We start from the raw sequence: 13520 nt of genomic DNA, 5'->3' as shown, positions 1-13520 counted from the left end.
GGCATTTGTAACCAGAAGCAAGCTAAATAGATTGCTAACATCTGCCTGTCTTGACATGTTGTGCCACATGTAGCAAAACCTGCAGGATGCTCCTCAGGACTATTCTCAGACATTCATACATGTGCGAGCTGTACTTTAGAAATATAGGGGTATAGGAAGAAAACCACAGTAATCAACAGTACTTGGAAGTAAAGTATTGCTGTTATGTAATACAGGATGAGGGAAAAAAGAGTGGAAGGAATGCTGCAGTAAATTACTGTCATTTTACAGTAGTGATGTTTTTACATGTAGGTGTTCTCTTAAAGGAGACCAAGAAAGGTCATTTTTTTTGGTCACCTTTTGTCTGAGATTTGCCATTTTTGTGTACAATAAAACAGAGGTGCTAGAGACAGGAGGTGAGTGCTGCAGGTAGGACTCGCACAGACACAGGTTTATATATATATACAGTGAGTCCAAGAAGTATTTGATCCCTTGCTGATTTTCTTCGTTGGCCCACTAATAAAGACATGATCATTCTATACTTTTAATGGTAGATGTATTCTTACATGGAGAGACAGAATATTAAAAAGAAAATCCAGAAAATAAATCTAAGGAATATATATTAATTGATTTGTATTTCATGGAGTGAAATAAGTATTTGATCCCTTAGTATTCATTAGCAGTTCTGGCTTTTACAGACCAGTTAGACACTCCCAATCAACTTGTTACCTGACCTGAAGCCACCTGTTCTCACTAATCACTTGTGTGAAAAACACCTGTCCACAGAATCAGACAGATCACACAGATTTCAAGTCTCCAACATGGGTAAAACCAAAGAGCTGTCACAGGACCTCAGAGTCAGAATTGTTGACCTTCACAAAGCTGGAATGGGCTACAAAAAGATTAGTAAGGTGTTGGATGTGAAAGTAACAACTATTGGTGCAATTATCAGAAAGTTTAAAGAGTATAACATGACAATCAACAGACCTCGGCCCGGTGCTCCAAAGAAGATTTCGCCTCGTGGGGTGGCAATGATGCTGAGAACAGTCAGAAATCGTCCTGCAACCACTCGGCAGGAGTTAGCAAATGACCTGAAGGCAGCTGGGACCACAGTTTGCAAGGAAACAATTGGCAACACTTTGCGCAACAATGGATTCACATCCTGCAGTGCCCGAAAGGTACCCCTGCTGAAGAGAGCACATGTGGAGGCGCGCCTCAAGTATGCCAATGATCATTTGAAAGATGAACCAAGTTATTGGGAGAAGGTTTTGTGGTCAGACGAGACCAAAATTGAACTTTTTGGCCTCAACTCCACCCGCCATGTGTGGAGGAAGAAAAATGCTGCCTATGACCCCAAGAACACTGTGCCCACCGTCAAGCATGGAGGTGGAAGCATAATGTTTTGGGGGTGTTTCTCTGCCAAGGGTACAGGGCTACTTCACCGCATCACTGGGAAGATGGATGGAGCCATGTACCGCACAATCCTGAGGGACAACCTCCTCCCCTCTGCCAGGGATCTGAAAATGGGCCGTGGTTGGGTCTTCCAACATGATAACGACCCTAAACATACAGCAAAGGCAACAAAGGATTGGCTCAAGAAAAATCACATTAAGGTCATGGAGTGGCCCAGCCAGTCGCCAGACCTCAATCCGATCGAAAATCTATGGAGGGAGCTGAAGGTCAGAGTTGCCAAGCGACAGCCCACCAACCTTCATGATTTAGAGAGGATCTGCAAAGAAGAGTGGGCCAAAATTCCCCCTGGTGTGTGTGCTAAACTTGTGGTTAACTACAACAAACGTCTCACCGCTGTGCTTGCAAACAAAGGCTTTGCCACTAAGTATTGAGTGTGTTTGGCAAGAGGGATCAAATACTTATTTTCCTCATTGAAATACAAATTAATTAAAATATATTCTTTAAAATTATATTCTGGATTTTTGTCTTGATATTCTGTCTCTCCATGTTAGAATATATCTACCATTAAAAGTGCAGAAGGATAGTGTCTTTATTAGTGGGCAAACAAAGAAAATCAGCAAGGGATCAAATACTTCTTGGACTCACTGTATATATATATAATATGGCCAGTCAGTCACAATGATGTGGCGCTTTATGTGTTTCTCATGTAAGGCACTACCCATCTTTTGTTTCCCGGGCCAGACACACCAAGGTCAAACAGAGAGCAGCTCTTACAGCAACACAGAACTAATCAGAGTAGATGAGGCATGACTGTGTGGATCTGTGTGCATGTCACATTAGGCAGGCTGTCTAGAAAGACTTATGGCTTCTCTCAAAAACACACTCATTGCTTTCTATTGACTGGATGCTGATTTGTATTGCACCCACAAAAGGGTCAAGGAGAGTACCATGTTCTGCGATATATGTGTGCATACTACAGAGCCTACCTAGCTTGGAGTCATCACTTTACAGCACCTAATTTGACAAAATGATTTAATATATGTATATATAGTACTTTATAAATTTACACACCTAAGCAAACTAGGGTTTCCTCCTTGAACACCTTCTCTTTCTGATGATAGATGCAGCGCTTTACTGATATTAACTGTATGCCTATAAATTGTTGGAGATGTCTATATGCATTTTGTGCTTTGCTGTTGGGCTGAACAACTGGCCTGGCCATGATGGCAGCTGTTAATTATTATTCTTGTAAATTAATTAACGGTGGATCCATCCCCTCTAAGGTTGTTCTGGCGTAGCTAATTTTGGCCTTTTATAAGTAGTAATAAATGTAAGGTGTTTTTTTCTCATAGGAAAAGAGTATTCTTTATTAATTACATTTTACAAATGATGTTTTCTCGGTTCTATTTATTTAAAATGAAGATCAAATGTCTATATTTTCAAATAGGTCAGAAACAAAGGTTGTGGGCATGGGATGTCTTAATTATTCATGTGACAGATGCAATACTTTGAAAGAACAATGAAAGAGTAAAGCTATGTAGATTAACAGAAGATAATCTCTACCAGGAGTTTCCTCCTTTATGGTTTTATGCTTTATGGTGTTGACGTACACTAGAAAATCACCATGTAGTGCTTGTAAGCTGAATTCCCAATGTTATAATTCAATGCAAGGACCTGCAGATATTGATGAAAACTTTCAAACGCTACTTCCTATGGTCTACATATATCACTACATGATCTCATATAGAGCTTTCAGAGGTTAGTGATGTTAAACAAAGCTCTTCACATCTGTTAAACTACGTGTTACTGACTAGCCTGTTTCTACATTCCTATACAGCTTCATTTTCAGAGAAATAAGACTCCAGGGTTTCCAAACGCCTCCTCTCATGATCTTGAATAAAACAAGTACACATCCCATCGCTGCTCACCTTCAGCAACTCTAATGACAAACAAGACTATTTGCGTTTGCTGATTACAGGCTCATGTGTTGATATGAGCTAGTGTTTCATTTGACCTGAACATTCGACAGTAAAAGTTGTGCCAGACTGAAACCTGTCTGCCTTATCTGTTTCACATTACACATGCCAAAGAGGTTCTTTCGAGGCTGTGCCAAATGGTCTCCCTATCCAGCAAGTAGAACGCTGACCTGTCCTTTCTCACCATTTAAACTGACTCACAAGAACAAGCCAACAGAACAGTCTAAAGAGTCGTGACTCATGATTAGACTAGAAAACAGAGGACTAGAAAACAGATTTTGTTTTTGTAGATCATGTAAGCTAGTCTGTGTGTAACCTGACCTCATCAAACCACACGATGAGTCACATTCAGTTTGGCAGGTTATGAGATACTTACATAACCACCACAGGAATGTGGTTCTAATCTGAGGATCTATATTAATCTTGGCTTGCACAATGAAGAAAAGGCCAAATCTTTGCATTCATTTACTGCAAACTCGATCATCGCTATCTGCACAAGAATACAAAGCTATCTGCACACCCCAGAGCCCTTAACCTTGAGAAACAACTACTAATACAGGGCAGGGCCTCATTTTGCTCTCAAAAAAGCCCAAATTCTTCATAGCATGGATTTCACAAGATCTTGGAAACATTCTGTTGAGATTTTGGTTGCAAAACAAGGCCACCACCCTGGCCTGTTAACAAAAGACAGGGTTGCTCTACGGAATTCTGACCATCATACAATCTTCACAGTCTGTATATCAGCAATAATCAAGATTCATCAGACCAAGCTACTTATTTTCAGTCTTCAATTTTCCAGGTTTGGTGAGTCTGCGCCCACTGCAGCCTCTGTTTCTGTTCTCGGCTGACAGAAGTGGATCCCAATGTGATCTTCTGCTGTTGTGGCCCATCTGCTTAAAGATTGATCGTGTTGAGCGTTCTGAGAACCAGCCTGTTCATTCTAGACTGACCCTTCAGTCTGTGGAACTGCCGCTCACTGGATGTTTTATCTTTAATACACTATACAAGTAAACTCTAGAGACGTGTGCGGGAAATCCCAGGAGATCAGCAGTTCTAGAAAATACTCAAACAAGTCCATCTGGCACCAACAATCGTGCCATGCTCAGAATCACTGAGATTTCCCTGTTCTGATGGTTGATGTGGACACTGAAGCCACAGGATTAAATGACTTAACCTAACATTATGTCATTAAACTAATCAAACATAAAACACAATATTTTATTTATTTTCATTGTAATGAACAGAAACTCTTTCATAGCAAGATAAAAAGAAGCATCAAGGTGGGCTGTGCAAACGTTTGGGCACTGGAAAAGCAACCATAAATCATGACAGTTACACCTCCACGATTCACAGTTGGCAAGGTGTTGTTTTCATGGCCTGATTTGTTATTCAGAATCTGTGACCCTGTCCAAAATAAATAAATAAATAAATAAATTAGAGCCGTTGTAATACTTAAGGTGTCCAAACCTTTGCCCTTGCCACACTAATAACCGTATTATTATTTTTAAATGTATTTCTTTTCTTTTTTTTTACATTTAGTTTATGAAAGACAGAGTAACAGGTGGAATTTGGGATTTGACAAGACAAGAGAACCATATTGACCATTTGTGACGGACAAATGGCGGAATTTGGCTTCTGCTTTTATCCCATCTATACTGTGAACACACACATACACACCAGTGAAACACACACTGTGGACAGTCAGCCCACAAGCCCGGAGTGGTGGGCAGCCATTGTTGTGGCGCCCGGAAAGCAGAGAGGGTGAAGGCCCTTGCTCGAGGGCCCAACAGTGGCAGTTTGAAGGTATCAAAAATATTGTTTTATTGTGAGTCTGCATGGTAATACATTATTTAGAGTGGTCAAATAACGTGCCATATCAGTGCAGAAGCAGCAGCGAAGCACCTGAACACACTGATCTGTTGATGCATTTCTGACATTAAGTAGATTTATTGTTGATCTGAAACATCAAGTGCATCAAGATTTAATATGTTACTTCCATTAAACAAAACCTACCCCAAAATCTGATCCTAATCCTAACCTTAACCCAAAACCTACCCCAGCCTTACCCAAAATATAACCCTAACCCTGGCCCTAATCCTAGCATTAACCCAAAACCTAACCCTGGTCCTAATCCTAACTTTAACCCAAAACCTAACCCTAATTCTAACCTTACCCCAAAACCTAACCCTAACCTTGGTCCTAATCCTAACATTAACCCAAAACCTAACCCTAACGTTAACCCAAAACCGAACCCTAACCCTGGGCCTAATCCTAACTTTAACCCAAAACCTAACCCTAATTCTAACCTTACACCAAAACCTAACCCTAACCTTGGTCCTAATCCTAACTTCAACCCAAAACCTAATCCTAACCCTAACTCTGGCCCCTTAGTCTCAGCCAAGTCCAGTTAAGACCCAATTCCTCAGGTATACATCTACACATCTGAACTCAAGACTCTCCAAATAATGTGAAGAACAGCTGAATATAGCAGAAGTCTTCAGTGAATTTCTCTTAAATGTGCACGGCTACATCACTGATATGTTATCAAGAGCCTGATGAGTGATTTTATCTAAAGAGGACCTCTCCAAATTAGGGGCCACTCCATTTAACAGTCTTCCATTTCCTTCCCAACCAAATGTTTTACTACCAAAAACTAAACTAATTTTAAACAGAATAAGATTGTGGTCTTTTTTGATTCTCAACAGGTGAATTCTTAAAAGCAACAATTAATTTAGGTTATGAAAATAACCACTACCTAAACCATTGGGTAACAAAATATTCTTTATTATTGTTCTGAATATTATATTTACTGCAAATACACATTCTTACTATTTAACCTTATATGAAAATAAAAATAAAATAAAAAAACTGATTATACATTTCATTAACTTCAGACAACACCATTTAGTCCACCATCATGAAAAAAGACTTTATTTTATGTTTAGTAAAATCTAAATATGAGCAAATAAAAATGCTTTTTTTTCTAACATGTTTCTAATAAAAGACGTGCCTTCTACATAAGAGATAAGCTCATTCATGGAAAACAAATAATTTAAGAAAAAAATCATTACAAAGGCATGGTGCAATACGAAAGAGAAATGATATTCATTGGCTTGTTAGCAAGCTAAATAAGAAGTGCACATGGAAAAAAGCAGTTGAGAGGACGATAGCATCACTTATCATAGCGACTTCTGTTTCCCTTTTCAAACCCACCCTTTTACATGCACACAATATGCTCCAGTCATTTCCTGCTTCATTTCCTTTACTGAAGGAAATTAATTCAACAAGTTTCTTAGCTCCTTATCTTCTGATGGAGGGGCCTGACCACAGTCCTTTGGCATAAACTGGTGATTTATATACTGTATATCATGTAGTTTGGAAAGAGGTAAACTAACAATGACATTTATGGGAATTTAGTTGCTGAGTACTCAAGAATCAACTGCGGTCATTCATTTGAACATTTGATAAGTTCATTTTGCCTAAAGAATATAGGCTAGAAAAAAAACACCAACCACAGGGGGGTCCACACCTCGCCCCACACTGAGCTGCAGATCACTGATACAGTAGACTGCCCAAACACAGACAACTTTCCCTTCTCATGGAAGACCAAACATGACCAAAGATTTTCATATTCTTCTCTTGGCAGTGAGCTCTAGCCAAGCAGGATCTTTCCAAACAAGACATTAGAGACAGAGAGAGCAAACAACTATTTACACATCATGGGTCTCCCTTCTCCAAAGCAATCAGTCTTTACAACATGTATGTACAAGCTCCTGTTCTCCTGGACCAGACTCAGTTGGCTTGGGCGAGCCGTGACTCAGAGCCGATGAAGTTAAACATTGTCTGAACCAGCTCTGGCAGGTCATAGTCATGCTTCCAGCCCCAGTCATTTCGGGCGTTGGAGTCATCAAAGTTCATGGGCCAGCTGTCAGCTGTGGAAACAAGACACCGGGCCCAGAATTAAACACGATCATTTAATAACGGTGTGAACTGTCGAATTACTTTAACGGGGCATGACTCTTACCTATGGCTTGCCGCACGTGGTCGATTTCGTAGGTGACCTGCAAGTCAGGGAGTTGTTTCCTGACCTCCTGAGCGAGCTCTTCGGGTGTGAAGCTCATGGCATTGATGTTGTAAGTACGCATGGACAGCGTCTCAGCTGGAGCCTCCATCACCTCCAGCGTAGCACGCAAACAGTCGTCAATGTACATCATGGGTAGCCGTGTGTCTGGTTTCAAGTTGCACTCGAACTTGCCTGATTTGGCTGCATCATGGAATATCTGCACGGCGTAATCTACAGAGCAAAAGTAGATGATTACTGTTTAAGATCATTTAAATGTACAAACTGTAACCTATACCATGGAATTCCTATCCTTCATGAGCAGTATGTATGCTGTACATGAAGGAGCACAAACAAGACAGTATGAACTGAATTTGCCATGTGACGCATGTTATCACTACAGCTAAAAATACTTGTGCAGACCAGTAGGCAGTCTGTCGTACATCACAGTTATATAATTGCTTCACAAGTGACCTAGCCATGAGCTGAAAACATACCGTCCCGTACTGCACCCTTTTCCCGTTTTTTTTAGTAAAGGTAATGGCTCTATACAGAACTGTGACTACTCAAAGAACCACTTGAATGCTTAAATGGTTCTTCACATTGGTGGAAACCCTTGGTTTGGGTCCATTAAGAATCAAAAAGGGTTCTATTATCATAGCAAGGTTAATACCCCTTTTAAATTCAAGAACTCTTTTTAGAGCTTGTACTATTATTCAGCAATTACATAGTATTAATTTAATAACTACTATAAATTATTAAGCAATGCTATGAAACCATAAAATGCAAACTGATACATGACTCTCTATTTGAGGACAAATAGGTAAAATAAGGGCCCACAAACAGGCCTTCAGGGCCTTCTTAAATACTGGTATGTGTATACAATTGTGAAATCTGACTGGCTGCCCTGTACTGCACCTCAAACGGCAGTCAAGGCTGAGACGAATTCAACTAATGAATTAAAACCAGGCGGCTGCACGTCTCATTTACAGCTTTTTAAAGAACCATTCACTGAAAGGTTCTTCAAGGAACTGACAGTGGTTCTTTCATGGCATCGCTCCAAAGAACCATTTTAGGCATCTTTATTTTTAGGTGTGTAAGAGTGGCTGGGAATACTGTACCTGTCGTGCCACCGCCAGGCTGGGAGTCTGCGGAGATGATGCCAGGGTACCGGAGACAACGGAAGTCAAGGCCATACCGGTGATGGTAGTACTGTAGTGAGAAAAAGACGAGAAGACAAGTGAAATTAGAGGTCTCTGATATCCTAAGCTATGGTCATGGTTGTACAGATGAGGGTGTATGCAGGACTGACCTCGCCCATTAGCTCAGCATGGACCTTTGAGACTCCGTATATGGTGCGAGGTCGCTGCACACAGAGGTCAGGAGTGGGATTCCGGGGGGATGTGGGGCCAAAGGCACCGATGGTGCTGGGAACAAAGAGGCGAAGCCCATGCTCTGCAGCTATGTCCAGGATGTTGTGAAGACCTGAGTACATAAACACACATCATGTTCAGTGTTCAGTGTTACCTGCACACTAAGATTTTTATGGACAAAATCATTCAGTGAATTAATGATTACCACTAAGCTATATTATTAATATTATTATTTTTACTATTAATAATCAATACAGGCATGTTACTCAGTCATTGAGTATAGTTATTCAGTAATAACTATAAGTTATCTAGTAACTGCTGTTAAACTAACTTGTGTGTTATGTGTCTTGTTATGTATATGGAGAAAATAAAGTGTGGGCCCACATACAAGCTTCTGTAGTTCAGGCGGTTCATTTATGTTGCATAATGTGTGTGGTAAAATGAATGGCAAGGCTCTTATCAGAAAAGAAATGCTATCAATTTCATGCAGACGCACCGGTTATGTTGACGGCACGGGCCAAGGCCACGTTGGCTTCTCCCACAGCACTGAGAAGGGCACTGTAATGCACCAACCAGGTGATGCGGTTGTTGACGACAATCTCTCGCAAGTTCTTGTAGTCCAGAATATCAGAGTAGATAAAGGGACCTGTGTGAAATTTAAGACAGACAGTAACCCCATGAAGAGCATTACTCATGCCTTTCGACAGTTGTTGTGTGTTTACACTGTCAACCTCTTATCTAACCCATACAGCGCCAAACAGTTACCAGTACAGTACTTTTCCTGCCTTAATTATGGTCATTTGGATCTCTTGGTAAAAGTACAACCTGCACAAACCTCAATTTTAAGGAGGTTATAAACATGTAAATCACAAGTAATGGAGAAAACAAAATGTTGATAATTAACTAATTAATCTGGGTGATATTACAATAGTCGATAACAATTTTACAACACAAAATTTAAATGCTGAATTTCAAAAGCTAAGAAACACATCAAGAACTATGTCTACTACGAGGGCTGCTTTGTGTGCACTGGTAAGGCAGTGAAGGACTGTACCTGTACCCAAAGCTCTGAGACCAGGTCTGAGGTTACATGAATGAAACAGACCAAAGAGAGCACTCACCACTGTGAAAGACACTGCTGGGCGGTTTCCTGATATCTGAAAGGATCACATTGTTCTTTCCATATCGCTTCCTGTAAATCAAGAAGGCGAACGTCAAGTTAAAAACTTCTCTTTTCTCGAAACTGAGGAAAATGTGTGCTAAATATTGACCAGCTGTATGATACACCTGTTGCACACTGAGCAAACAGAAATCTCCCACTGATGCCCTTACCTCAACAGTTTAGCAAGGCCCACCCCTAGTTGCCCAAGGCCTCCTGCAAGTAAATGAAAAAGCAGAAGGAATGAGGAAACAATGAAGAAAGCAGAAACTGTGAATCACATTAGGCTACATCAGGGTTGTGCAATTTTCAGGGTAAGCTAATATCCAGAGCAGATCAGACCATGCTGATTTAAAAGAAACACTCTCAGATTGTGTCATAGGGAGCGTGTGTATACAACGCATATCTGAGTGTGAGCCAGCGATGTTAGGTAACAGTGAACGTGGCAAATGTTCATCATACCTGTGATAAGGACTTTGGGGTGATCCGTCTCCGAGAAGGACACTGAGTGAAAACTGGCGTCAGAGCCAGGGGTGACCTGGCGGGGGGAGAAGCTGATGTTGCGCACAGCCACTGCCAAAGACTGACATCCACAACCGGGGGCCTGGAGGGCCTGCTTGGCCACTTTACTCAGGGCTCTGAACACGGGCATTTTCAGCTACCTGTATATACAGTTGGTGGCAAAGGGAGAAAAAACAAACTGATTAACAGAAAATCCACAAAAACAATGTGCTATATTAAATGACGGTACCACAAAATACTCCGAAATTATTGATCGGATTTCCAAACAGGATTCAGTGACCGTGCTTTATTTTACCTTAACCCATTCATGTCCATTTCATTTGTGATTTCTCTCAAGGACTCAGTTGTGGATTTTCTATATAGTTGTTCATACAATGACATAAATCTCATAAAGTACATACGATAAAGACAAAAGAAAGAGGTGGTGCTCTTCATGCTGAGGCAGTGGGGGGAAATGGAGAAAGCTAGTCTTTAACATGGCTTAGGAAACACTGGAAGACTCCTCTCGAGGTTCACGTGTTCAAGGTAACCTCACTCTCCCCCCTATCCCCACATTTACTATACAGACCGAAGGTGAAGGCAACTGGAAGCTGGCAAAAAAAATGGAGATGTAAAGCTAGAACTACCCGCTATTCTGAAATGTGCCTCAAAAATAGCTCTGTGCTGACTCTCACCCTACAGTTAGGAGAAAATGAGCGAGGGTGTAATTTGAGAGTATTTATACTGCCCTGCCTTCGCTAACAGCCAATCAGCGCGCGGGAAGTGGGACAGAACGCGGCGTCGACACAGCAACCAGTACTGGACACGAGTTGGCAAGGCAACGACTTTCACGTTCAGCTGTGGGTAGAGGCGCTCGAAGCACGGAGGGTTCAGTGCGGTAGCTACATCCAGCAGAATAAGGAAACGACAGAAGTGAAACAGCCCCTAAAACAAAACAACACATCGGAGCAAGTGCATTTCGCATCTGCTAGCGTAGAACTTCTCTGTCGATTTTCTGGTGCAAATCAAATTGTTAAACAAGAAAATGAGAGCAAATAACAGCAAATACGTCCAGGTGCAACTAACAGCAGAAAAGAACCGAAATGTGAGTCAGATATAACCTATGGAAATGTATGCATTTTTCTTTCTAAAGCTTGAGGTCACATTTGCATAGAGGGTATCAGCTTATTGCTCAGCTCCGCAGTACAACCACCACCCCTAGATCCTACACCCAAATCCTACTATGCAACTGGAAGCTAGTTTTAAGCCAGGCTTGATTATACACAACACGACTAAGCTGATATATGCTGGACATTGTACTAGCTGTGTTCCCTATAGTGGGATAAAACTGGGGTGGCCAAGCTTGCAACTTTTTTAAGATATATGACCAGGCATTCCTCGTCAACCCGTGTGCACACTCAGTCAGCTCGTGCTTAGCTCCGTGCACAGAGACTCCCATGCATACGTTCATGGGTGACGTGGGTTTTTTCGGCCCTCTTAGTGAGGTTACACCCACCGTGCCACCTCACAGACAAGCATTTCTTCGACGCCTTTCGACAAATCTGCTCGTTGAGGTAAAATCTAATGTATTTTAAGTGAAGCACGAGAGAGTCCATTGTTCCCAGTCAAGGCTGCGAGGAACCACCAGCAGTAAAGATGGAGCTGGGAAAGAAAAAGCGAGGGTACCGTTCCACCCTTATCTACAGCTCATGCAGCTTATCTCACACACCCTCCCAAACGGATGGCGTCGCGGTGTAAAGAACTACAGATGTCAGTAAACGTGACTTACCAACAGATGCTAACAACACTCTGAATGACTGACTGACTGACTGACTGACTGACTGTCGTCTCTTCTTTGCCGCTTCTTTAATTAGGCTCAGGCCCAGAGACTGGATTATCTCCTTCCTCAATTGCATCAGCTCTTACGGGAGGTTATATATCAGGGGCCAGCTGCTTTCAAGAGAAGCCGGTTCTCGCTCTGATTGGTCGCCGCGCGGAGGTGCGGTCAGCGGCCCGGACCACGCCTCCTTGACGTCACTGGAATGCAGCGCAGCGCCACGACAGAAACCGCTCAGGCCCCACATGTGCTCAATCTCTCTCTCTCTCTCTCTCACACACACACACACACCCGCTCACACGTACACGGCGCAGTCTACCGTTGAGCCTCCACACATACACGTCATGACAGATCTGCTGAGGGCTCGAGACAGTACTGAAGCATGACTTCAGCCCTGCTGAACGAGACTGGAATAGGACCGAGTGAATGACAAGGACATATGTGAATGTGTTGAAGTGGAAGTGGAAAAGTGAACTTTCAAGCATCCATATAAGAGTAGATACAACAAACATAGACGCTTAGAAGCAATGAGGAAATACTGTACTTACTGTACTGTCTTTACGCCCTTGTGTAGAGAGAAAGCTGTCGATATGTGCGACAACCGGTAGCACTCAGACTCCAAGATCTGAGAGAGATGATCAGAACAATGAACGCTAAATGGCGTAATGGCATATCACCCATAACATTAAAACCAAATATTTGTTGTCTCATTTATACTGTACAAGTCAAGGCACGGACTCCACAAGACCTCTGAAGGTGTTCTGTGGTATCTGGCACAAATATGTTAGTAAGTCCTGTAAGTTGTGAGGTGGGGCCTCCATGGGTCGCATCTGTGAGCCTTGGGCGTCCATGACCTCCATGAGCACTTTTGTTGGGTACTGAAAATATCAGAAAGACCACACAAGACCTGACTGATGTTTTGGAGATGTTCGGAATCAGTTGTCTATTCTAGACTATTTGACCCTTGTCCAGGTCACTCACCCATCACCTCATCATTCTCACCCAATCGCATATACAGTATTCACCCCTTTATTGCTGTTATTGAATTGAATCGTGGCAAATGGCATTTACAAAAGACATTTTTAACATTAACTTGAAAACAGATTTCTACAGATGAAATGGAGATCACCTGAGTGCAGTGAGTGTGTCTCAAGTGATTGTAGTAGACTGGTCCTATCACTGGTTAATCAGTATTTCTGGCTACATATACACTGTGAAGACA

At 41.9% G+C, this 13520-nt stretch overlaps 1 protein-coding gene across 1 annotated transcript; it reads right to left on the bottom strand.

Moving 5' to 3' along the window:
* Nucleotides 1–6271: 6271 nt before the first annotated feature.
* On the bottom strand, nt 6272–12379 carry tdh (L-threonine dehydrogenase). The gene is made up of 9 exons (XM_072696438.1): nt 12251–12379; nt 10423–10622; nt 10134–10176; nt 9923–9993; nt 9298–9447; nt 8741–8913; nt 8550–8640; nt 7393–7662; nt 6272–7300 (listed from the first exon to the last, which is right to left on the bottom strand). Exons 2-9 carry the CDS (start codon nt 10610–10612, stop codon nt 7161–7163), a joined length of 1128 nt encoding a protein of 375 aa, XP_072552539.1. The 5' UTR covers nt 10613–10622; nt 12251–12379; the 3' UTR covers nt 6272–7160.
* Nucleotides 12380–13520: the final 1141 nt, after the last annotated feature.

This window comes from Salminus brasiliensis, chromosome 1 (genome assembly GCF_030463535.1).
Source record: "Salminus brasiliensis chromosome 1, fSalBra1.hap2, whole genome shotgun sequence".
In the NCBI taxonomy this organism is placed as follows: Eukaryota; Metazoa; Chordata; class Actinopteri; order Characiformes; family Bryconidae; genus Salminus; species Salminus brasiliensis.
Note: the sequence above shows the minus strand (reverse complement) of the source record. Positions and strands in the feature narration are given on the sequence as shown.